General features: G+C 45.9%; 1 protein-coding gene across 1 annotated transcript in view; it reads right to left on the reverse strand.

Moving 5' to 3' along the window:
- LOC120922036 (otogelin-like) overlaps positions 1-26,988 on the reverse strand; it is a 67,741-nt gene that overhangs the window by 25,301 nt on the left and 15,452 nt on the right. The window contains exon 3 of the mRNA XM_040334575.1: positions 10,131-10,250. Within this exon, the coding sequence (XP_040190509.1) occupies positions 10,131-10,250 (120 nt within the window). The remainder of the gene's footprint in view (positions 1-10,130; positions 10,251-26,988) is intronic.

Below are 26,988 nucleotides of genomic sequence, written 5' to 3' on the forward strand. Positions count from 1 at the left end.
TCCCAGCGAGGTCCTCCATGACGATCAGGCTCCGAGGGAATGAGCGGCCATTGTCCCAGCGAGGTCCTCCATGATGATCGGGCTCCGAGGGAATGAGCTGCCATTGTCCCAGCGAGGTCCTCCATGATGATCGGGCTCCGAGGGAATGAGCGGCTGTAACGGACATATGCATGCTGCCGGGACAGTTATAATCTCATGCAGGGAGGACTACAAGGAACTGCATGGCTTGTCACAATTGGATGTACCACATTGTATTCTGAGCTCAAAGGGTTAATTGGACAAGTCTCTTTCATTGCTGAATGCTAATGTTCCCTTCGCATAGCTAATGAACTCTCTTGTGTAGGTAACAGCCCCCTGTGAGGTGTATGCTGATGGGGATTATGTGTGAGTGATAATTGTTTTAAAGGTTAATTGAATTCTATTGAGAAAGGAATGTGCCTGGCCAGAAAATGTTAAGTGGTTGCGGTGCCGAAGCGGCTAGAGACTGGTCAAGTGATTAATTAAAGGAAACTGTCATTGTTCTTGTAACAGTTGTAAGCAGATATAAGCAGGTGAAATATGCCAAATAAAGTCAGTCTGCTTGACCCTTCAAACGTAGCCCGTCTCGTTTCTTGGAAGGGCGTTCGATGGGATATACCGGCGGTACCTGCATATCGTAGCTTGCCAGGGAAAAGGACATCTCCAACGGCTGAGACCCTCACACTACATGGGTAGCCGTTACATTGGTTGGCAGCGGTGGGATGGTCCTTTGATCCAAAGAGCAAGTGCTGAATGGAGTCGCAGTACGCCAGGCTGAAAAGAGCCACACTGAAAGATTTATTAGAGAGTCGTGGTAGGAGCGCCAGCAACAGACCACGGAGGGAGCTGATAGCTGACCTGCTGGAGCTGGACGAAATGGATGGATCCATGGAAGGAACGGAGCCCCTTGCACCGGTCAGCGAAGAAGATGTAATTACTGGGATTGTACAGCGGAGATTAACCTTGTATCCAGAAACGTCCGTGGAACTTATCAACCAGCTGTTCTGGGAAGCAAGGGAAGAAATACAAACGAAGAGGGGACAAGAACTGGAACTGGTAAGAGCGAGACAGCCCATTACACCTGCAGTTCCTACCCCCCCCACCTGCTGCTACAGGAAAGAAAATACCGTTCACTGCATTTAAAGCTTTTGTAGAAAGTGAGGAGGAAATCGATGGATATTTGGCGGACTTTGAGAGGCAGTGCTCACTACACCAGGTACCACCAGACCAATGGGTCACTATTTTGTCGGGGAAATTGTCGGGCAAAGCCAATGAAGCCTTTCGGGCTCTCGCTCCAGAGGATATTTTACAATATCAGCAAGTTAAAAAGGCGCTGCTAACCCGATATGCCGTAACGCCAGAAGCCTACTGCCGGCGCTTCCGGGAGTCCAAGAAGATGGCTGTGGACTCCCACATGGAATGGGCAAACCAGTTACAAAGGGTGGCATCCCATTGGGTCCAAGGGTGCAAGGCCAACACCGGGGAGGAAGTATTGCAGCTGTTCCTAATGGAACATTTCTTCCAAGACCTGGCCGCAGACATACAAGACTGGGTACGAGATCGCCGTCCCGCTAACTTAAACGAGGCGGCTCGGCTAGCAGATGAGTATGCGGAGACGAGGAAAGTAAGCCAGGGTACTACACGGCTGACTCAGAAGGTAGAACCGCGTACTCCAACCGTCACCCCACGCCCAGAGTTTCAGGCTCCAGTTCCACCACGTCCTCAGGGGCCTAGCAACTACCCCCGGGATTCGCCTAGTGTGACGTGCCATCACTGCAGCGACACGGGACATATTGCTCGTTATTGCCCTTTGAGAGCTACAAATAACAATTGGAGACGCACAACACCCAACACAGAGGTCACTCCATCACGTCCCTCTGCGGCCCACTGCCTGGAGACCGAGGGGGGCCCTGAGGAATGTCTGGGAATTTGGTATGAGGCAGACCCAATACAAGCGGCCTCTCCGGATAACCGTCAGCATCACCGTCAGGAGGTACGGGTGAATGGACAAGTAGCACAAGGCCTAAGAGATTCCGGGACTACTATCACTCTGATTCAAAAACATCTGGTAAAGCCAGAGAACGTGTCCACTGGCACAGTTGCCGTCCGGGTCGCAGGGGGTGCTGTATTTCGCGTACCCACCGCCCGGGTGCACTTAGACTGGGGAGCCGGGTCAGGAAAGACCACAGTTGGTATCATGGACAACCTACCTGCTGAGGTGGTGCTGGGCAACGACATTGGCCCTCTGACTTCGGCTTATTTACCTACACCTGCTGCTGCTTGTCCCGTGACCACCCGCGTTGCTGGAATCAACCCGCTTGCTGCTGAGAACCGGGTAAGACTACCTTCCCCGACATGTACTGTAGATCCGGCACAATATCACAGTCTAAAATGGGAATGTGACAAGTTGGCCAGTGAGAAATCAGAGATGCAACGACACTATGTCATGTATTATGAGATGTCCCGTGGCCTGAACATTGAAATGCACAAACAGGCGGAAATTGTCAAAAGATTAAATGGGATTTGCATCCAGGTGGTGCCGTATTTGTCCCAAGAGCATCAGCAACAGGTTTTGGGAGCCATTGAGAGGGCAAAGCAAGTGACTGTTCCAGAATTGAATTCTATTCTTCACCGTCACCATCAGCTACCGACCTGGTAAGCCAATGGGAAGGCCGACGAACTGTCCAGGCAAACGGAACTTTTACCCTAACAGCAGACCGGACATCCCCAAGTTGATCCGAAAAAGATCAATCCGGGTCTGCCGGAGTGTTCCACAAAAGGGGAGTAGTGTAACGGACATATGCATGCTGCCGGGACATCGATAATCTTCATGCAGGGAGGACTACAAGGAACTGCATGGCTTGTCACAATTGGATGTACCACATTGTATTCTGAGCTCAAAGGGTTAATTGGACAAGTCTCTTTCATTGCTGAATGCTAATGTTCCCTTCGCATAGCTAATGAACTCTCTTGTGTAGGTAACAGCCCCCTGTGAGGTGTATGCTGATGGGGATTATGTGAGAGTGATAATTGTTTTAAAGGTTAATTGAATTCTATTGAGAAAGGAATGTGCCTGGCCAGAAAATGTTAAGTGGTTGCGGTGCCGAGGCGGCTAGAGACTGGTCAAGTGATTAATTAAAGGAAACTGTCATTGTTCTTGTAACAGTTGTAAGCAGATATAAGCAGGTGAAATATGCCAAATAAAGTCAGTCTGCTTGACCCTTCAAACGTAGCCCGTCTCGTTTCTTGGAAGGGCGTTCGATGGGATATACCGGCGGTACCTGCATATCGTAGCTTGCCAGGGAAAAGGACATCTCCAACGGCTGAGACCCTCACACTACATGGGTAGCCGTTACATTGGTTGGCAGCGGTGGGATGGTCCTTTGATCCAAAGAGCAAGTGCTGAATGGAGTCGCAGTACGCCAGGCTGAAAAGAGCCACACTGAAAGATTTATTAGAGAGTCGTGGTAGGAGCGCCAGCAACAGACCACGGAGGGAGCTGATAGCTGACCTGCTGGAGCTGGACGAAATGGATGGATCCATGGAAGGAACGGAGCCCCTTGCACCGGTCAGCGAAGAAGATGTAATTACTGGGATTGTACAGCGGAGATTAACCTTGTATCCAGAAACGTCCGTGGAACTTATCAACCAGCTGTTCCGGGAAGCAAGGGAAGAAATACAAACGAAGAGGGGACAAGAACTGGAACTGGTAAGAGCGAGACAGCCCATTACACCTGCAGTTCCTACCCCCCCCCCACCTGCTGCTACAGGAAAGAAAATACCGTTCACTGCATTTAAAGCTTTTGTAGAAAGTGAGGAGGAAATCGATGGATATTTGGCGGACTTTGAGAGGCAGTGCTCACTACACCAGGTGACACCAGACCAATGGGTCACTATTTTGTCGGGGAAATTGTCGGGCAAAGCCAATGAAGCCTTTCGGGCTCTCGCTCCAGAGGATATTTTACAATATCAGCAAGTTAAAAAGGCGCTGCTAACCCGATATGCCGTAACGCCAGAAGCCTACTGCCGGCGCTTCCGGGAGTCCAAGAAGATGGCTGTGGACTCCCACATGGAATGGGCAAACCAGTTACAAAGGGTGGCATCCCATTGGGTCCAAGGGTGCAAGGCCAACACCGGGGAGGAAGTATTGCAGCTGTTCCTAATGGAACATTTCTTCCAAGACCTGGCCGCAGACATACAAGACTGGGTACGAGATCGCCGTCCCGCTAACTTAAACGAGGCGGCTCGGCTAGCAGATGAGTACGCGGAGACAAGGAAAGTAAGCCAGGGTACTATGCGGCTGGCTCAGAAGGTAGAACCGCATACTCCAACCGTCACCCCATGCCCAGAGTTTCGGGCTCCAGTCCCACCACGTCCTCAGGGGCCTAGCAACTACCCCCGGGATTCGCCTAGGGTGACGTGCCATCACTGCAGCGACACGGGACATATTGCTCGTTATTGCCCTTTGAGAGCTACAAATAACAATTGGAGACGCACAACACCCAACACAGAGGTCACTCCATCACGTCCCTCTGCGGCCCACTGCCTGGAGACCGAGGGGGGCCCTGAGGAATGTCTGGGAATTTGGTATGAGGCAGACCCAATACAAGCGGCCTCTCCGGATAACCGTCAGCATCACCGTCAGGAGGTACGGGTGAATGGACAAGTAGCACAAGGCCTAAGAGATTCCGGGACTACTATCACTCTGATTCAAAAACATCTGGTAAAGCCAGAGAACGTGTCCACTGGCACAGTTGCCGTCCGGGTCGCAGGGGGTGCTGTATTTCGCGTACCCACCGCCCGGGTGCACTTAGACTGGGGAGCCGGGTCAGGAAAGACCACAGTTGGTATCATGGACAACCTACCTGCTGAGGTGGTGCTGGGCAACGACATTGGCCCTCTGACTTCGGCTTATTTACCTACACCTGCTGCTGCTTGTCCCGTGACCACCCGCGTTGCTGGAATCAACCCGCTTGCTGCTGAGAACCGGGTAAGACTACCTTCCCCGACATGTACTGTAGATCCGGCACAATATCACAGTCTAAAATGGGAATGTGACAAGTTGGCCAGTGAGAAATCAGAGATGCAACGACACTATGTCATGTATTATGAGATGTCCCGTGGCCTGAACATTGAAATGCACAAACAGGCGGAAATTGTCAAAAGATTAAATGGGATTTGCATCCAGGTGGTGCCGTATTTGTCCCAAGAGCATCAGCAACAGGTTTTGGGAGCCATTGAGAGGGCAAAGCAAGTGACTGTTCCAGAATTGAATTCTATTCTTCACCGTCACCATCAGCTACCGACCTGGTAAGCCAATGGGAAGGCCGACGAACTGTCCAGGCAAACGGAACTTTTACCCTAACAGCAGACCGGACATCCCCAAGTTGATCCGAAAAAGATCAATCCGGGTCTGCCGGAGTGTTCCACAAAAGGGGAGTAGTGTAACGGACATATGCATGCTGCCGGGACATCGATAATCTTCATGCAGGGAGGACTACAAGGAACTGCATGGCTTGTCACAATTGGATGTACCACATTGTATTCTGAGCTCAAAGGGTTAATTGGACAAGTCTCTTTCATTGCTGAATGCTAATGTTCCCTTCGCATAGCTAATGAACTCTCTTGTGTAGGTAACAGCCCCCTGTGAGGTGTATGCTGATGGGGATTATGTGTGAGTGATAATTGTTTTAAAGGTTAATTGAATTCTATTGAGAAAGGAATGTGCCTGGCCAGAAAATGTTAAGTGGTTGCGGTGCCGAGGCGGCTAGAGACTGGTCAAGTGATTAATTCAAGGAAACTGTCATTGTTCTTGTAACAGTTGTAAGCAGATATAAGCAGGTGAAATATGCCAAATAAAGTCAGTCTGCTTGACCCTTCAAACGTAGCACGTCTCGTTTCTTGGAAGGGCGTTCGATGGGATATACTGGCGGTACCTGCATATCGTAGCTTGCCAGGGAAAAGGACGTCGCCAACGGCTGAGACCCTCACACTACATGGGTAGCCGTTACAGCGGCCATTGTCCCAGCGAGGTCCTCCATGATGATCGGGCTCCGAAGGAATGAGCGGCCATTGTCCCAGCGAGGTCCTCCATGACGATCGGGGTCCGAGGGAATGAGCGGCCATTGTCCCAGCGAGGTCCTCCATGATGATCGGGCTCCGAGGGAATGAGCGGCCATTGTCCCAGCGAGGTCCTACATGATGATCGGGCTCCGAAGGAATGAGCGGCCATTGTCCCAGCGAGGTCCTCCATGATGATCGGGCTCCGAGGGAATGAGCGGTCATTGTCCCAGCGAGGTCCTCCATGACGATCGGGCTCCAAGGGAATGAGCGGCCATTGTCCCAGCAAGGTCCTCCATGACGATCGGGCTCTGAGGGAATCAGCGGCCATTGTCCCAGCAAGGTCCTCCATGATGATCGGGCTCCAAGGGAATGAGCGGCCATTGTCCCAGCAAGGTCCTCCATGATGATCGGGCTCTGAGGGAATGAGCGGCCATTGTCCCAGCGAGGTCCTCCATGATGATCGGGCTCCGAGGGAATGAGCGGCCATTGTCCCAGCAAGGTCCTCCATGATGATCGGGCTCCGAAGGAATGAGCGGCCATTGTCCCAGCAAGGTCCTCCATGATGATCGGGCTCCAAGGGAATGAGCGGCCATTGTCCCAACGAGGTCCTCCATGATGATCGGGCTCCGAAGGAATGAGCGGCCATTGTCCCAACGAGGTCCTCCATGACGATCGGGCTCTGAGGGAATGAGCGGCCATTGTCCCAGCAAGGTCCTCCATGACGATCGGGCTCTGAGGGAATGAGCGGCCATTGTCCCAGCGAGGTCCTCCATGATGATCGGGCTCCAAGGGAATGAGCGGCTATTGTCCCAGCGAGGTCCTGCATGACGATCGGGCTCTGAGGGAATGAGCGGCCATTGTCCCAGCGAGGTCCTCCATGACGATCGGGGTCTGAGGGAATGAGCGGCCATTGTCCCAGCGAGGTCCTCCATGACGATCGGGGTCTGAGGGAATGAGCGGCTATTGTCCCAGCGAGGTCCTCCATGACGATCGGGCTACGAGGGAATGAGCGGCCATTGTCCCAGCGAGGTCCTCCATGACGATCAGGCTCCGAGGGAATGAGCGGATCATTGTCCCAGCGAGGTCCTCCATGACGATCGGGCTCCGAGGGAATGAGCGGCCACTGTCCCAGCGAGGTCCTCCATGATGATCGGGCTCCGAGGGAATGAGCGGCCATTGTCCCAGCAAGGTCCTCCATGATGATCGGGCTCCAAGGGAATGAGCGGCCATTGTCCCAGCGAGGTCCTCCATGACGATCAGGCTCCGAGGGAATGAGCGGCCATTGTCCCAGCGAGGTCCTCCATGACGATCGGGCTCCGAGGAAATGAGCGGCCATTGTCCCAGCGAGGTCCTCCATGACGATCAGGCTCCGAGGGAATGAGCGGCCATTGTCCCAGCGAGGTCCTCCATGATGATCGGCTCCGAGGGAATGAGTGGCCATTGTCCCAGCGAGGTCCTCCATGAAGATCGGGCTCCGAGGGAATGAGCGGTCATTGTCCCAGCGAGGTCCTCCATGACGATCGGGCTCCGAGGGAATGAGCGGCCATTGTCCCAGCGAGGTCCTCCATGATGATCGGGCTCCGAGGGAATGAGCGGCCATTGTCCCAGCGAGGTCCTCCATGACGATCGGGCTCCAAGGGAATGAGCGGTCATTGTCCCAGCGAGGTCCTCCATGATGATCGGGGTCTGAGGGAATGAGCGGCCATTGTCCCAGCGAGGTCCTCCATGACGATCGGGCTCCGAGGAAATGAGCGGCCATTGTCCCAGCGAGGTCCTCCATGACGATCGGGCTCTGAGGGAATGAGCGGCCATTGTCCCAGCGAGGTCCTCCATGACGATCGGGGTCTGAGGGAATGAGCGGCCATTGTCCCAGCGAGGTCCTCCATGATGATCGGGCTCCGAGGGAATGAGCGGCCATTGTCCCAGCGAGGTCCTCCATGACGATCGGGCTCCAAGGGAATGAGTGGTCATTGTCCCAGCGAGGTCCTCCATGACGACTGGCTCCGAGGGAATGAGCGGTCATTGTCCCAGCGAGGTCCTCCATGACGACTGGCTCTCTATTCATTTGTTCAGCCCGGGTAGCACAGTCTGGCAAATGAACATACCGCCAACCGCTGGTTGTAGTGCCGGACCGGTAAGAGCAAAGATTGCCTTCAAGTCTCTATGAACAGAATCCTTGAAGGTGGAAACCTCTTCATCAGGAAGAGCGGGAATCCTTTGCGGGACATTTCTCCACACATTCCTTGTCCGTGGGATGGGGACCTTTTCAGAATCTGGCCAATCCCAATGCGAAGCACAGGACTTGTGTGTGCAGAAGAAAGATCTCCAGCTATTGGATGCCCATAGGAGCGGGTTATGGGCGAGGAGATTGTGGCTGGGTAAAGGTTGGTACATACAACACCCATAGGTGGGCTCCCTGTAGAAAGCATTCGGTGTGAGGTCTTCCCTGTAGAACATTCCTCTACAGGATCTTCTTCATCCACCGTACCCTCCATAATATCATCCTAAGAGATTAGAAGGATCGTCGCCATCCTCCGAAATAGATTCAGGTGGTGGAGAGGCAGAAGAGCACTTCTGGGCTCCGGAGACCGAAGGTTCTAAAAGGTCAGAGAGTCTTCCAAAGAAATCTGTGAAATTCGCCTTCGATAAGGCCGCCTGGGAGGAGCTAGAGTTAGAGAATAGGACCCAGGGGAGCGCCTATGGACTATCGCCTATGGACTAACCCTATGGACTATCGCCTATCGCCCATGGTCCGGAGCATCCTTGCTGGTTTTCCTTAATACTGTCTGTAGCCCGAGTGCTATCCGGTCCTTGTCTCCCTGCTCCTCATCAGTTCTGCTCCTCATCTCCTAGTCTCCCCTGCTCCTCCAACTACTAAGGAATGTCTGACCTCTGTGCTTTCCAACAAGGAACCTCCCCCAACTACTAAGGAACCTCCCCCAACTACTAAGGAACCTCCCCCAACTACTAAGGAACGTCTGACCTCTGTGCTTTCCAACAAGGAACCTCCCCCAACTACTAAGGAATCTCCCCCAACTACTAAGGAACATCCCCCAACTACTAAGGAACCTCCCCCAACTACTAAGGAACCTCCCCCAACTACTAAGGAACGTCTGACCTCTGTGCTTTCCAACAAGGAACCTCCCCCAACTACTAAGGAACCTCCCCCAACTACTAAGGAACCTCCCCCAACTACAAGAAACGTCTGACCTCTGTGCTTCCCAACAAGGAACCTCCCCCGACTACTAAGGAACCTCCCCCCAACTACTAAGGAACCTCCCCCAACTACTAAGGGGGGTCAAATACTTATTTTCCTCCATTTATAACATTTGTATCATGTGACTTCTCTGGAGTTTTGGTTGATCTTCTGTCTCTATCATATAACATACACCTATGAGAGAAATTACAGACCTTCATTTCCATGTAACAATCTGCAGGGGAGACGATCGGGATTTTCTCCTTGGCATGTGTAGTTTGGGTGAGGAGGAAATGTTTCCAGGGATATGGATGGAGATCATTCTATAAGTCTGTACCCGCCCGGGTTCTGCCCGGGAGAGGTAGGACGGGTCTAATACACAATATACAAGGCAGAGGGACTTCCAATGGATAGGGGGAGGCTTTGGGGTTCTCCTGATCCTGGCGGGTTTGTAGAACGTCCATATAGATTCCCCCGAGGAGTCTCTGGCCTGTAACCTGCGGTGATGCCTCTACCTATTCCTATGTGAGAGTGACACATACATATTACAAGCAGGCAGGGCTGACACCGGCTCCTCTGGGGCCCCAATGCTACCCTTACATACAATTCACACGCTCAGCATCCATGGCAGACAAAACCCCGGAAATCATTTATACATCATCTGGTTGGACAGCATTACAGGACACAGAGCACTTAGGCTAAGCCAATCAGATTAACCGGATCCTGGGCCGCAGCACCAGAAAGGAGGAGGGCCCCCGAGGTGCCAGCCCTGCCATCATCCAATTGGGAGCAAGCAGGAGAAAGTCAGCAGAGCGTCGGTTGGCACGGTTAGGATGAGAATCGTTCCACTGACCTTTATACATTCGGTCTCATTAAAGGGGGGGCAGTTGATGGCGGAGGTCATTAATATCGGTCCTACTGAGGTGTTTGTACAGTCGTATCTCAGGCACTTAGCTATCCAGGAGGAACCGGGCTACAGCCATACGAGAGAGAACATGGAGAGAAGAGTGTCAGCACATGAGGAGGACTGGGGGCATTCTGATCACTACTCCACACTGACCATAGGAGCGATATATGGGGGCCACAGGGACTCTACTACCATAACACCACAGGAGAAGAGAGACCATTATCTACAGATCAGGAGAAGAGAGACCATTATCTACAGATCAGGAGAAGAGAGACCATTATCTACCGATCAGGAGAAGAGAGACCATTATCTACAGATCAGGAGAAGAGAGACCATTATCTACAGATCAGGAGAAGAGAGACCATTATCTACAGATCAGGAGAAGAGAGACCATTATCTACAGATCAGGAGAGGAGAGACCATTATCTACAGATCAGGAGAAGAGAGACCATTATCTACAGATCAGGAGAAGAGAGACCATTATCTACAGATCAGGAGAAGAGAGACCATTATCTACCGATCAGGAGAAGAGAGACCATTATCTACCGATCAGGAGAAGAGAGACCATTATCTACAGATCAGGAGAAGAGAAGAGAGACCAATATCTACAGATCAGGAGAAGAGAAGAGAGACCATTATCTACAGATCAGGAGAAGAGAGACCATTATCTACAGATCAGGAGAAGAGAGACCATTATCTACAGATCAGGAGAAGAGAGACCATTATCTACAGATCAGGAGAAGAGAGACCATTATCTACAGATCAGGAGAAGAGAGACCATTATCTACCGATCAGGAGAAGAGAGACCATTATCTACCGATCAGGAGAAGAGAGACCATTATCTACAGATCAGGAGAAGAGAAGAGAGACCAATATCTACAGATCAGGAGAGGAGAAGAGAGACCATTATCTACAGATCAGGAGAAGAGAGACCATTATCTACCGATCAGGAGAAGAGAGACCATTATCTACCGATCAGGAGAAGAGAGACCATTATCTACAGATCAGGAGAAGAGAGACCATTATCTACAGATCAGGAGAAGAGAGACCATTATCTACAGATCAGGAGAAGAGAGACCATTATCTACAGATCAGGAGAAGAGAGACCATTATCTACAGATCAGGAGAAGAGAGACCATTATCTACAGATCAGGAGAAGAGAGACCATTATCTACAGATCAGGAGAAGAGAGACCAATATCTACAGATCAGGAGAAGAGAGACCATTATCTACAGATCAGGAGAAGAGAGACCATTATCTACAGATCAGGAGAAGAGAGACCATTATCTACAGATCAGGAGAAGAGAAGAGAGACCATTATCTACCGATCAGGAGAAGAGAGACCATTATCTACAGATCAGGAGAAGAGAAGAGAGACCATTATCTACAGATCAGGAGAAGAGAGACCAATATCTACCGATCAGGAGAAGAGAGACCATTATCTACAGATCAGGAGAAGAGAGACCATTATCTACAGATCAGGAGAAGAGAGACCATTATCTACAGATCAGGAGAAGAGAGACCATTATCTACAGATCAGGAGAAGAGAAGAGAGACCATTATATACAGATCAGGAGAAGAGAAGAGAGACCATTATATACAGATCAGGAGAAGAGAAGAGAGACCATTATATACAGATCAGGAGAAGAGAGACCATTATCTACAGATCAGGAGAAGAGAAGAGAGACCATTATATACAGATCAGGAGAAGAGAGACCATTATCTACAGATCAGGAGAAGAGAAGAGAGACCATTATCTACAGATCAGGAGAAGAGAAGAGAGACCATTATCTACAGATCAGGAGAAGAGAAGAGAGACCATTATATACAGATCAGGAGAAGAGAAGAGAGACCATTATATACAGATCAGGAGAAGAGAAGAGAGACCATTATATACAGATCAGGAGAAGAGAGACCATTATCTACAGATCAGGAGAAGAGAGACCATTATCTACAGATCAGGAGAAGAGAGACCATTATCTACAGATCAGGAGAAGAGAAGAGAAGAGAGAACATTATCTACAGATCAGGAGAAGAGAGACCATTATCTACCGATCAGGAGAAGAGAGACCATTATCTACAGATCAGGAGAAGAGAAGAGAGACCATTATATACAGATCAGGAGAAGAGAGACCATTATCTACAGATCAGGAGAAGAGAGACCATTATCTACAGATCAGGAGAAGAGAGACCATTATCTACAGATCAGGAGAAGAGAGACCATTATCTACAGATCAGGAGAAGAGAAGAGAAGAGAGAACATTATCTACAGATCAGGAGAAGAGAGACCATTATCTACAGATCAGGAGAAGAGAGACCATTATCTACAGATCAGGAGAAGAGAAGAGAGACCATTATCTACAGATCAGGAGAAGAGAGACCATTATCTACAGATCAGGAGAAGAGAGACCATTATCTACAGATCAGGAGAAGAGAGACCATTATCTACAGATCAGGAGAAGAGAAGAGAAGAGAGAACATTATCTACAGATCAGGAGAAGAGAGACCATTATCTACCGATCAGGAGAAGAGAGACCATTATCTACAGATCAGGAGAAGAGAAGAGAGACCATTATCTACAGATCAGGAGAAGAGAGACCATTATCTACAGATCAGGAGAAGAGAGACCATTATCTACAGATCAGGAGAAGAGAGACCATTATCTACAGATCAGGAGAAGAGAGACCATTATCTACAGATCAGGAGAAGAGAGACCATTATCTACAGATCAGGAGAAGAGAGACCATTATCTACAGATCAGGAGAAGAGAGACCATTGTCTACAGATCAGGAGAAGAGAGACCATTAATCTACAGATCAGGAGAAGAGAGACCATTATCAACAGATCAGGAGAAGAGAGACCATTATCTACAGATCAGGAGAGGAGAGACCATTATCTACAGATCAGGAGAAGAGAAGAGAGACCATTATCTACAGATCAGGAGAGGAGAGACCATTATCTACAGATCAGGAGAAGAGAGACCATTATCTACAGATCAGGAGAAGAGAAGAGAGACCATTATCTACAGATCAGGAGAAGAGAGACCATTATCTACAGATCAGGAGAAGAGAGACCATTATCTACAGATCAGGAGAGGAGAAGAGAGACCATTATCTACAGATCAGGAGAAGAGAGACCATTATCTACAGATCAGGTGAAGAGAGACCAATATCTACAGATCAGGAGAAGAGAGACCATTATCTACAGATCAGGAGAAGAGAGACCATTATCTACAGATCAGGAGAAGAGAAGAGAGACCATTATCTACAGATCAGGAGAAGAGAGACCATTATCTACAGATCAGTAGAGGAGAAGAGAGACCATTATCTACAGATCAGGAGAAGAGAAGAGAGACCATTATCTACAGATCAGGAGAAGAGAGACCATTATCTACAGATCAGGAGAAGAGAGACCATTATCTACAGATCAGGCGAAGAGAGACCAATATCTACAGATCAGGAGAAGAGAGACCATTATCTACAGATCAGGAGAAGAGAGACCATTATCTACAGATCAGGAGAAGAGAGACCATTATCTACAGATCAGGAGAAGAGAAGAGAGACCATTATCTACAGATCAGGAGAAGAGAGACCATTATCTACAGATCAGGAGAAGAGAGACCATTATCTACAGATCAGGAGAAGAGAGACCATTATCTACAGATCAGGAGAAGAGAGACCATTATCTACAGATCAGGAGAAGAGAGACCATTATCTACATATCAGGAGAAGAGAGACCATTATCTACAGATCAGGAGAAGAGAGACTATTATCTACAGATCAGGAGAAGAGAGACCATTATCTACAGATCAGGAGAAGAGAGACCATTATCTACAGATCAGGAGGAGAGAAGAGAGACCATTATCTACAGATCAGGAGAAGAGAGACCATTATCTACAGATCAGGAGAAGAGAGACCATTATCTACAGATCAGGAGAAGAGAGACCATTATCTACAGATCAGGAGAAGAGAGACCATTATCTACAGATCAGGAGAAGAGAAGAGAGACCATTATCTACAGATCAGGAGAGGAGAGACCATTATCTACAGATCAGGAGAAGAGAGACCATTATCTACAGATCAGGAGAAGAGAAGAGAGACCATTATCTACAGATCAGGAGAAGAGAGACCATTATCTACAGATCAGGAGAAGAGAAGAGAGACCATTATCTACAGATCAGGAGAAGAGAGACCATTATCTACAGATCAGGAGAAGAGAGACCATTATCTACAGATCAGGAGAAGAGAGACCATTATCTACAGATCAGGAGAAGAGAGACCAATATCTACAGATCAGGAGAAGAGAGAACATTATCTACAGATCAGGAGAAGAGAGACCATTATCTACAGATCAGGAGAAGAGAGACCATTATCTACAGATCAGGAGAAGAGAAGAGAGACCATTATCTACAGATCAGGAGAAGAGAGACCATTATCTACAGATCAGGAGAAGAGAAGAGAGACCATTATCTACAGATCAGGAGAAGAGAGACCATTATCTACAGATCAGGAGAAGAGAGACCATTATCTACAGATCAGGAGAAGAGAGACCATTATCTACAGATCAGGAGAGGAGAGACCATTATCTACAGATCAGGAGAAGAGAGACCATTATCTACAGATCAGGAGAAGAGAGACCATTATCTACAGATCAGGAGAAGAGAGACCATTATCTACAGATCAGGAGAAGAGAGACTATTATCTACAGATCAGGAGAAGAGAAGAGAGACCATTATCTACAGATCAGGAGAAGAGAGACCATTATCTACAGATCAGGAGAAGAGAAGAGAGACCATTATCTACAGATCAGGAGAAGAGAGACCATTATCTACAGATCAGGAGAAGAGAGACCATTATCTACAGATCAGGAGAGGAGAGACCATTATCTACAGATCAGGAGAAGAGAGACCATTATCTACAGATCAGGAGAAGAGAAGAGAGACCATTATCTACAGATCAGGAGAAGAGAAGAGAGACCATTATCTACAGATCAGGAGAAGAGAGACCATTATCTACAGATCAAGAGAGGAGAAGAGAGACCATTATCTACAGATCAGGAGAAGAGAAGAGAGACCATTATCTACAGATCAGGAGAAGAGAGACCATTATCTACAGATCAGGAGAAGAGAAGAGAGACCATTATCTACAGATCAGGAGAAGAGAGACCATTATCTACAGATCAGGAGAAGAGAGACCATTATCTACAGATCAGGAGAAGAGAGACCATTATCTACAGATCAGGAGAAGAGAAGAGAGACCATTATCTACAGATCAGGAGAAGAGAGACCATTATCTACAGATCAGGAGAAGAGAAGAGAGACCATTATCTACAGATCAGGAGAGGAGAGACCATTATCTACAGATCAGGAGAAGAGAGACCATTATCTACAGATCAGGAGAGGAGAGACCATTATCTACAGATCAGGAGAAGAGAGACCATTATCTACAGATCAGGAGAAGAGAGACCATTATCTACAGATCAGGAGAGGAGAGACCATTATCTACAGATCAGGAGAAGAGAGACCATTATCTACAGATCAGGAGAAGAGAGACCATTATCTACAGATCAGGAGAAGAGAAGAGAGACCATTATCTACAGATCAGGAGAAGAGAGACCATTATCTACAGATCAGGAGAAGAGAGACCATTATCTACAGATCAGGAGAAGAGAGACCATTATCTACAGATCAGGAGAAGAGAGACCATTATCTACAGATCAGGAGAAGAGAAGAGAGACCATTATCTACAGATCAGGAGAAGAGAGACCATTATCTACAGATCAGGAGAAGAGAAGAGAGACCATTATCTACAGATCAGGAGAGGAGAGACCACTATCTACAGATCAGGAGAAGAGAAGAGAGACCATTATCTACAGATCAGGAGAAGAGAGACCATTATCTACAGATCAGGAGAAGAGAGACCATTATCTACAGATCAGGAGAAGAGAAGAGAGACCATTATCTACATATCAGGAGAAGAGAGACCATTATCTACAGATCAGGAGAAGAGAGACTATTATCTACAGATCAGGAGAAGAGAAGAGAGACCATTATCTACAGATCAGGAGAAGAGAGACCATTATCTACAGATCAGGAGAAGAGAAGAGAGACCATTATCTACAGATCAGGAGAAGAGAGACCATTATCTACAGATCAGGAGAAGAGAGACCATTATCTACAGATCAGGAGAAGAGAGACCATTATCTACAGATCAGGAGAAGAGAAGAGAGACCATTATCTACAGATCAGGAGAAGAGAGACCATTATCTACAGATCAGTAGAGGAGAAGAGAGACCATTATCTACAGATCAGGAGAAGAGAGACCATTATCTACGGATCAGGAGAAGAGAGACCATTATCTACAGATCAGGAGAAGAGAGACCATTATCTACAGATCAGGAGAAGAGAGACCATTATCTACAGATCAGGAGAAGAGAAGAGAGACCATTATCTACAGATCAGGAGAAGAGAAGAGAGACCATTATCTACAGATCAGGAGAGGAGAGACCACTATCTACAGATCAGGAGAAGAGAGACCATTATCTACAGATCAGGAGAAGAGAGACCATTATCTACAGATCAGGAGAAGAGAGACCATTATCTACCGATCAGGAGAAGAGAGACCATTATCTACAGATCAGGAGAAGAGAGACCATTATCTACAGATCAGGAGAAGAGAGACCATTATCTACAGATCAGGAGAAGAGAGACCATTATCTACAGATCAGGAGAGGAGAGACCATTATCTACAGATCAGGAGAAGAGAGACCATTATCTACAGATCAGGAGAAGAGAGACCATTATCTACAGATCAGGAGAAGAGAGACCATTATCTACCGATCAGGAGAAGAGAGACCATTATCTACCGATCAGGAGAAGAGAGACCATTATCTACAGATCAGGAGAAGAGAAGAGAGACCAATATCTACAGATCAGGAGAGGAGAAGAGAGACCATTATCTACAGATCAGGAGAAGAGAGACCATTATCTACCGATCAGGAGAAGAGAGACCATTATCTACAGATCAGGAGAAGAGAGACCATTATCTACAGATCAGGAGAAGAGAGACCATTATCTACAGATCAGGAGAAGAGAGACCATTATCTACCGATCAGGAGAAGAGAGACCATTATCTACCGATCAGGAGAAGAGAGACCATTATCTACAGATCAGGAGAAGAGAAGAGAGACCAATATCTACAGATCAGGAGAGGAGAAGAGAGACCATTATCTACAGATCAGGAGAAGAGAGACCATTATCTACCGATCAGGAGAAGAGAGACCATTATCTACCGATCAGGAGAAGAGAGACCATTATCTACAGATCAGGAGAAGAGAGACCATTATCTACAGATCAGGAGAAGAGAGACCATTATCTACAGATCAGGAGAAGAGAGACCATTATCTACAAATCAGGAGAAGAGAGACCATTATCTACAGATCAGGAGAAGAGAGACCATTATCTACAGATCAGGAGAAGAGAGACCATTATCTACAGATCAGGAGAAGAGAGACCAATATCTACAGATCAGGAGAAGAGAGACCATTATCTACAGATCAGGAGAAGAGAGACCATTATCTACAGATCAGGAGAAGAGAGACCATTATCTACAGATCAGGAGAAGAGAAGAGAGACCATTATCTACCGATCAGGAGAAGAGAGACCATTATCTACAGATCAGGAGAAGAGAAGAGAGACCATTATCTACAGATCAGGAGAAGAGAGACCAATATCTACCGATCAGGAGAAGAGAGACCATTATCTACAGATCAGGAGAAGAGAGACCATTATCTACAGATCAGGAGAAGAGAGACCATTATCTACAGATCAGGAGAAGAGAGACCATTATCTACAGATCAGGAGAAGAGAAGAGAGACCATTATATACAGATCAGGAGAAGAGAAGAGAGACCATTATATACAGATCAGGAGAAGAGAAGAGAGACCATTATATACAGATCAGGAGAAGAGAGACCATTATCTACAGATCAGGAGAAGAGAAGAGAGACCATTATATACAGATCAGGAGAAGAGAGACCATTATCTACAGATCAGGAGAAGAGAAGAGAGACCATTATCTACAGATCAGGAGAAGAGAAGAGAGACCATTATCTACAGATCAGGAGAAGAGAAGAGAGACCATTATATACAGATCAGGAGAAGAGAAGAGAGACCATTATATACAGATCAGGAGAAGAGAAGAGAGACCATTATATACAGATCAGGAGAAGAGAGACCATTATCTACAGATCAGGAGAAGAGAGACCATTATCTACAGATCAGGAGAAGAGAGACCATTATCTACAGATCAGGAGAAGAGAAGAGAAGAGAGAACATTATCTACAGATCAGGAGAAGAGAGACCATTATCTACAGATCAGGAGAAGAGAGACCATTATCTACAGATCAGGAGAAGAGAAGAGAGACCATTATATACAGATCAGGAGAAGAGAGACCATTATCTACAGATCAGGAGAAGAGAGACCATTATCTACAGATCAGGAGAAGAGAGACCATTATCTACAGATCAGGAGAAGAGAGACCATTATCTACAGATCAGGAGAAGAGAAGAGAAGAGAGAACATTATCTACAGATCAGGAGAAGAGAGACCATTATCTACCGATCAGGAGAAGAGAGACCATTATCTACAGATCAGGAGAAGAGAAGAGAGACCATTATCTACAGATCAGGAGAAGAGAGACCATTATCTACAGATCAGGAGAAGAGAGACCATTATCTACAGATCAGGAGAAGAGAGACCATTATCTACAGATCAGGAGAAGAGAAGAGAAGAGAGAACATTATCTACAGATCAGGAGAAGAGAGACCATTATCTACCGATCAGGAGAAGAGAGACCATTATCTACAGATCAGGAGAAGAGAAGAGAGACCATTATCTACAGATCAGGAGAAGAGAGACCATTATCTACAGATCAGGAGAAGAGAGACCATTATCTACAGATCAGGAGAAGAGAGACCATTATCTACAGATCAGGAGAAGAGAGACCATTATCTACAGATCAGGAGAAGAGAGACCATTATCTACAGATCAGGAGAAGAGAGACCATTATCTACAGATCAGGAGAAGAGAGACCATTGTCTACAGATCAGGAGAAGAGAGACCATTAATCTACAGATCAGGAGAAGAGAGACCATTATCAACAGATCAGGAGAAGAGAGACCATTATCTACAGATCAGGAGAGGAGAGACCATTATCTACAGATCAGGAGAAGAGAAGAGAGACCATTATCTACAGATCAGGAGAGGAGAGACCATTATCTACAGATCAGGAGAAGAGAGACCATTATCTACAGATCAGGAGAAGAGAAGAGAGACCATTATCTACAGATCAGGAGAAGAGAGACCATTATCTACAGATCAGGAGAAGAGAGACCATTATCTACAGATCAGGAGAGGAGAAGAGAGACCATTATCTACAGATCAGGAGAAGAGAGACCATTATCTACAGATCAGGTGAAGAGAGACCAATATCTACAGATCAGGAGAAGAGAGACCATTATCTACAGATCAGGAGAAGAGAGACCATTATCTACAGATCAGGAGAAGAGAAGAGAGACCATTATCTACAGATCAGGAGAAGAGAGACCATTATCTACAGATCAGTAGAGGAGAAGAGAGACCATTATCTACAGATCAGGAGAAGAGAAGAGAGACCATTATCTACAGATCAGGAGAAGAGAGACCATTATCTACAGATCAGGAGAAGAGAGACCATTATCTACAGATCAGGCGAAGAGAGACCAATATCTACAGATCAGGAGAAGAGAGACCATTATCTACAGATCAGGAGAAGAGAGACCATTATCTACAGATCAGGAGAAGAGAGACCATTATCTACAGATCAGGAGAAGAGAAGAGAGACCATTATCTACAGATCAGGAGAAGAGAGACCATTATCTACAGATCAGGAGAAGAGAGACCATTATCTACAGATCAGGAGAAGAGAGACCATTATCTACAGATCAGGAGAAGAGAGACCATTATCTACAGATCAGGAGAAGAGAGACCATTATCTACATATCAGGAGAAGAGAGACCATTATCTACAGATCAGGAGAAGAGAGACTATTATCTACAGATCAGGAGAAGAGAGACCATTATCTACAGATCAGGAGAAGAGAGACCATTATCTACAGATCAGGAGGAGAGAAGAGAGACCATTATCTACAGATCAGGAGAAGAGAGACCATTATCTACAGATCAGGAGAAGAGAGACCATTATCTACAGATCAGGAGAAGAGAGACCATTATCTACAGATCAGGAGAAGAGAGACCATTATCTACAGATCAGGAGAAGAGAAGAGAGACCATTATCTACAGATCAGGAGAGGAGAGACCATTATCTACAGATCAGGAGAAGAGAGACCATTATCTACAGATCAGGAGAAGAGAAGAGAGACCATTATCTACAGATCAGGAGAAGAGAGACCATTATCTACAGATCAGGAGAAGAGAAGAGAGACCATTATCTACAGATCAGGAGAAGAGAGACCATTATCTACAGATCAGGAGAAGAGAGACCATTATCTACAGATCAGGAGAAGAGAGACCATTATCTACAGATCAGGAGAAGAGAGACCAATATCTACAGATCAGGAGAAGAGAGAACATTATCTACAGATCAGGAGAAGAGAGACCATTATCTACAGATCAGGAGAAGAGAGACCATTATCTACAGATCAGGAGAAGAGAAGAGAGACCATTATCTACAGATCAGGAGAAGAGAGACCATTATCTACAGATCAGGAGAAGAGAAGAGAGACCATTATCTACAGATCAGGAGAAGAGAGACCATTATCTACAGATCAGGAGAAGAGAGACCATTATCTACAGATCAGGAGAAGAGAGACCATTATCTACAGATCAGGAGAGGAGAGACCATTATCTACAGATCAGGAGAAGAGAGACCATTATCTACAGATCAGGAGAAGAGAGACCATTATCTACAGATCAGGAGAAGAGAGACCATTATCTACAGATCAGGAGAAGAGAGACTATTATCTACAGATCAGGAGAAGAGAAGAGAGACCATTATCTACAGATCAGGAGAAGAGAGACCATTATCTACAGATCAGGAGAAGAGAAGAGAGACCATTATCTACAGATCAGGAGAAGAGAGACCATTATCTACAGATCAGGAGAAGAGAGACCATTATCTACAGATCAGGAGAGGAGAGACCATTATCTACAGATCAGGAGAAGAGAGACCATTATCTACAGATCAGGAGAAGAGAAGAGAGACCATTATCTACAGATCAGGAGAAGAGAAGAGAGACCATTATCTACAGATCAGGAGAAGAGAGACCATTATCTACAGATCAAGAGAGGAGAAGAGAGACCATTATCTACAGATCAGGAGAAGAGAAGAGAGACCATTATCTACAGATCAGGAGAAGAGAGACCATTATCTACAGATCAGGAGAAGAGAAGAGAGACCATTATCTACAGATCAGGAGAAGAGAGACCATTATCTACAGATCAGGAGAAGAGAGACCATTATCTACAGATCAGGAGAAGAGAGACCATTATCTACAGATCAGGAGAAGAGAAGAGAGACCATTATCTACAGATCAGGAGAAGAGAGACCATTATCTACAGATCAGGAGAAGAGAAGAGAGACCATTATCTACAGATCAGGAGAGGAGAGACCATTATCTACAGATCAGGAGAAGAGAGACCATTATCTACAGATCAGGAGAGGAGAGACCATTATCTACAGATCAGGAGAAGAGAGACCATTATCTACAGATCAGGAGAAGAGAGACCATTATCTACAGATCAGGAGAGGAGAGACCATTATCTACAGATCAGGAGAAGAGAGACCATTATCTACAGATCAGGAGAAGAGAGACCATTATCTACAGATCAGGAGAAGAGAAGAGAGACCATTATCTACAGATCAGGAGAAGAGAGACCATTATCTACAGATCAGGAGAAGAGAGACCATTATCTACAGATCAGGAGAAGAGAGACCATTATCTACAGATCAGGAGAAGAGAGACCATTATCTACAGATCAGGAGAAGAGAAGAGAGACCATTATCTACAGATCAGGAGAAGAGAGACCATTATCTACAGATCAGGAGAAGAGAAGAGAGACCATTATCTACAGATCAGGAGAGGAGAGACCATTATCTACAGATCAGGAGAAGAGAAGAGAGACCATTATCTACAGATCAGGAGAGGAGAGACCATTATCTACAGATCAGGAGAAGAGAGACCATTATCTACAGATCAGGAGAAGAGAAGAGAGACCATTATCTACATATCAGGAGAAGAGAGACCATTATCTACAGATCAGGAGAAGAGAGACTATTATCTACAGATCAGGAGAAGAGAAGAGAGACCATTATCTACAGATCAGGAGAAGAGAGACCATTATCTACAGATCAGGAGAAGAGAAGAGAGACCATTATCTACAGATCAGGAGAAGAGAGACCATTATCTACAGATCAGGAGAAGAGAGACCATTATCTACAGATCAGGAGAAGAGAGACCATTATCTACAGATCAGGAGAAGAGAAGAGAGACCATTATCTACAGATCAGGAGAAGAGAGACCATTATCTACAGATCAGTAGAGGAGAAGAGAGACCATTATCTACAGATCAGGAGAAGAGAGACCATTATCTACGGATCAGGAGAAGAGAGACCATTATCTACAGATCAGGAGAAGAGAGACCATTATCTACAGATCAGGAGAAGAGAGACCATTATCTACAGATCAGGAGAAGAGAAGAGAGACCATTATCTACAGATCAGGAGAAGAGAAGAGAGACCATTATCTACAGATCAGGAGAGGAGAGACCATTATCTACAGATCAGGAGAAGAGAGACCATTATCTACAGATCAGGAGAAGAGAGACCATTATCTACAGATCAGGAGAAGAGAGACCATTATCTACAGATCAGGAGAAGAGAGACCATTATCTACAGATCAGGAGAAGAGAAGAGAGACCATTATCTACAGATCAGGAGAAGAGAGACCATTATCTACAGATCAGGAGAAGAGAGACTATTATCTACAGATCAGGAGAAGAGAGACCATTATCTACAGATCAGGAGAAGAGAGACCATTATCTACAGATCAGGAGAAGAGAAGAGAGACTATTATCTACAGATCAGGAGGAGAGAAGAGAGACCATTATCTACAGATCAGGAGAGGAGAGACCATTATCTACAGATCAGGAGAGGAGAAGAGAGACCATTATCTACAGATCAGGAGAGGAGAAGAGAGACCATTATCTACAGATCAGGAGAGGAGAGACCACTATCTACAGATCAGGAGGAGAGAAGAGAGACCATTATCTACAGATCAGGAGAAGAGAAGAGAGACCATTATCTACAGATCAGGAGAAGAGAAGAGAGACCATTATCTACAGATCAGGAGAAGAGAAGAGAGACCATTATCTACAGATCAGGAGAAGAGAGACCATTATCTACAGATCAGGAGAGGAGAGACCATTATCTACAGATCAGGAGAAGAGAGACCATTATCTACAGATCAGGAGAAGAGAGACTATTATCTACAGATCAGGAGGAGAGAGACCATTATCTACAGATCAGGAGAAGAGAGACCATTATCTACAGATCAGGAGAAGAGAAGAGAGACCATTATCTACAGATCAGGAGAGGAGAGACCATTATCTACAGATCAGGAGAAGAGAGACCATTATCTACAGATCAGGAGAAGAGAAGAGAGACCATTATCTACAGATCAGGAGAAGAGAGACCATTATCTACAGATCAGTAGAGGAGAAGAGAGACCATTATCTACAGATCAGGAGAAGAGAGACCATTATCTACAGATCAGGAGAAGAGAGACCATTATCTACAGATCAGGAGAAGAGAGACCATTATCTACAGATCAGGAGAAGAGAAGAGAGACCATTATCTACAGATCAGGAGAAGAGAGACCATTATCTACAGATCAGGAGAAGAGAGACCATTATCTACAGATCAGGAGAAGAGAAGAGAGACCATTATCTACAGATCAGGAGAAGAGAGACCATTATCTACAGATCAGTAGAGGAGAAGAGAGACCATTATCTACAGATCAGGAGAAGAGAGACCATTATCTACAGATCAGGAGAAGAGAGACCATTATCTACAGATCAGGAGAAGAGAGACCATTATCTACAGATCAGGAGAAGAGAAGAGAGACCATTATCTACAGATCAGGAGAAGAGAGACCATTATCTACAGATCAGGAGAAGAGAGACCATTATCTACAGATCAGGAGAAGAGAGACCATTATCTACAGATCAGGAGAAGAGAAGAGAGACCATTATCTACAGATCAGGAGAAGAGAGACCATTATCTACAGATCAGGAGAAGAGAGACCATTATCTACAGATCAGGAGAAGAGAGACCATTATCTACAGATCAGGAGAAGAGAAGAGAGACCATTATCTACAGATCAGGAGAAGAGAGACCATTATCTACAGATCAGGAGAAGAGAAGAGAGACCATTATCTACAGATCAGGAGAGGAGAGACCATTATCTACAGATCAGGAGAAGAGAGACCATTATCTACAGATCAGGAGAGGAGAGACCATTATCTACAGATCAGGAGAAGAGAGACCATTATCTACAGATCAGGAGAAGAGAGACCATTATCTACAGATCAGGAGAGGAGAGACCATTATCTACAGATCAGGAGAAGAGAGACCATTATCTACAGATCAGGAGAAGAGAGACCATTATCTACAGATCAGGAGAAGAGAAGAGAGACCATTATCTACAGATCAGGAGAAGAGAGACCATTATCTACAGATCAGGAGAAGAGAAGAGAGACCATTATCTACAGATCAGGAGAAGAGAGACCATTATCTACAGATCAGGAGAAGAGAGACCATTATCTACAGATCAGGAGAAGAGAAGAGAGACCATTATCTACAGATCAGGAGAAGAGAGACCATTATCTACAGATCAGGAGAAGAGAAGAGAGACCATTATCTACAGATCAGGAGAGGAGAGACCACTATCTACAGATCAGGAGAAGAGAAGAGAGACCATTATCTACAGATCAGGAGAGGAGAGACCATTATCTACAGATCAGGAGAAGAGAGACCATTATCTACAGATCAGGAGAAGAGAAGAGAGACCATTATCTACATATCAGGAGAAGAGAGACCATTATCTACAGATCAGGAGAAGAGAGACTATTATCTACAGATCAGGAGAAGAGAAGAGAGACCATTATCTACAGATCAGGAGAAGAGAGACCATTATCTACAGATCAGGAGAAGAGAAGAGAGACCATTATCTACAGATCAGGAGAAGAGAGACCATTATCTACAGATCAGGAGAAGAGAGACCATTATCTACAGATCAGGAGAAGAGAGACCATTATCTACAGATCAGGAGAAGAGAAGAGAGACCATTATCTACAGATCAGGAGAAGAGAGACCATTATCTACAGATCAGTAGAGGAGAAGAGAGACCATTATCTACAGATCAGGAGAAGAGAGACCATTATCTACGGATCAGGAGAAGAGAGACCATTATCTACAGATCAGGAGAAGAGAGACCATTATCTACAGATCAGGAGAAGAGAGACCATTATCTACAGATCAGGAGAAGAGAAGAGAGACCATTATCTACAGATCAGGAGAAGAGAAGAGAGACCATTATCTACAGATCAGGAGAGGAGAGACCATTATCTACAGATCAGGAGAAGAGAGACCATTATCTACAGATCAGGAGAAGAGAGACCATTATCTACAGATCAGGAGAAGAGAGACCATTATCTACAGATCAGGAGAAGAGAGACCATTATCTACAGATCAGGAGAAGAGAAGAGAGACCATTATCTACAGATCAGGAGAAGAGAGACCATTATCTACAGATCAGGAGAAGAGAGACTATTATCTACAGATCAGGAGAAGAGAGACCATTATCTACAGATCAGGAGAAGAGAGACCATTATCTACAGATCAGGAGAAGAGAAGAGAGACTATTATCTACAGATCAGGAGGAGAGAAGAGAGACCATTATCTACAGATCAGGAGAGGAGAGACCATTATCTACAGATCAGGAGAGGAGAAGAGAGACCATTATCTACAGATCAGGAGAGGAGAAGAGAGACCATTATCTACAGATCAGGAGAGGAGAGACCACTATCTACAGATCAGGAGAGAGAGAGAGACCATTATCTACAGATCAGGAGAAGAGAAGAGAGACCATTATCTACAGATCAGGAGAAGAGAAGAGAGACCATTATCTACAGATCAGGAGAAGAGAGAGAGACCATTATCTACAGATCAGGAGAAGAGAGACCATTATCTACAGATCAGGAGAGGAGAGACCATTATCTACAGATCAGGAGAAGAGAGACCATTATCTACAGATCAGGAGAAGAGAGACTATTATCTACAGATCAGGAGGAGAGAGACCATTATCTACAGATCAGGAGAAGAGAGACCATTATCTACAGATCAGGAGAAGAGAAGAGAGACCATTATCTACAGATCAGGAGAGGAGAGACCATTATCTACAGATCAGGAGAAGAGAGACCATTATCTACAGATCAGGAGAAGAGAGACCATTATCTACAGATCAGGAGAAGAGAAGAGAGACCATTATCTACAGATCAGGAGAAGAGAGACCATTATCTACAGATCAGTAGAGGAGAAGAGAGACCATTATCTACAGATCAGGAGAAGAGAGACCATTATCTACAGATCAGGAGAAGAGAGACCATTATCTACAGATCAGGAGAAGAGAGACCATTATCTACAGATCAGGAGAAGAGAAGAGAGACCATTATCTACAGATCAGGAGAA

Source organism: Rana temporaria, unplaced genomic scaffold (genome assembly GCF_905171775.1).
Source record: "Rana temporaria unplaced genomic scaffold, aRanTem1.1, whole genome shotgun sequence".
Classification (NCBI taxonomy): Eukaryota; Metazoa; Chordata; class Amphibia; order Anura; family Ranidae; genus Rana; species Rana temporaria.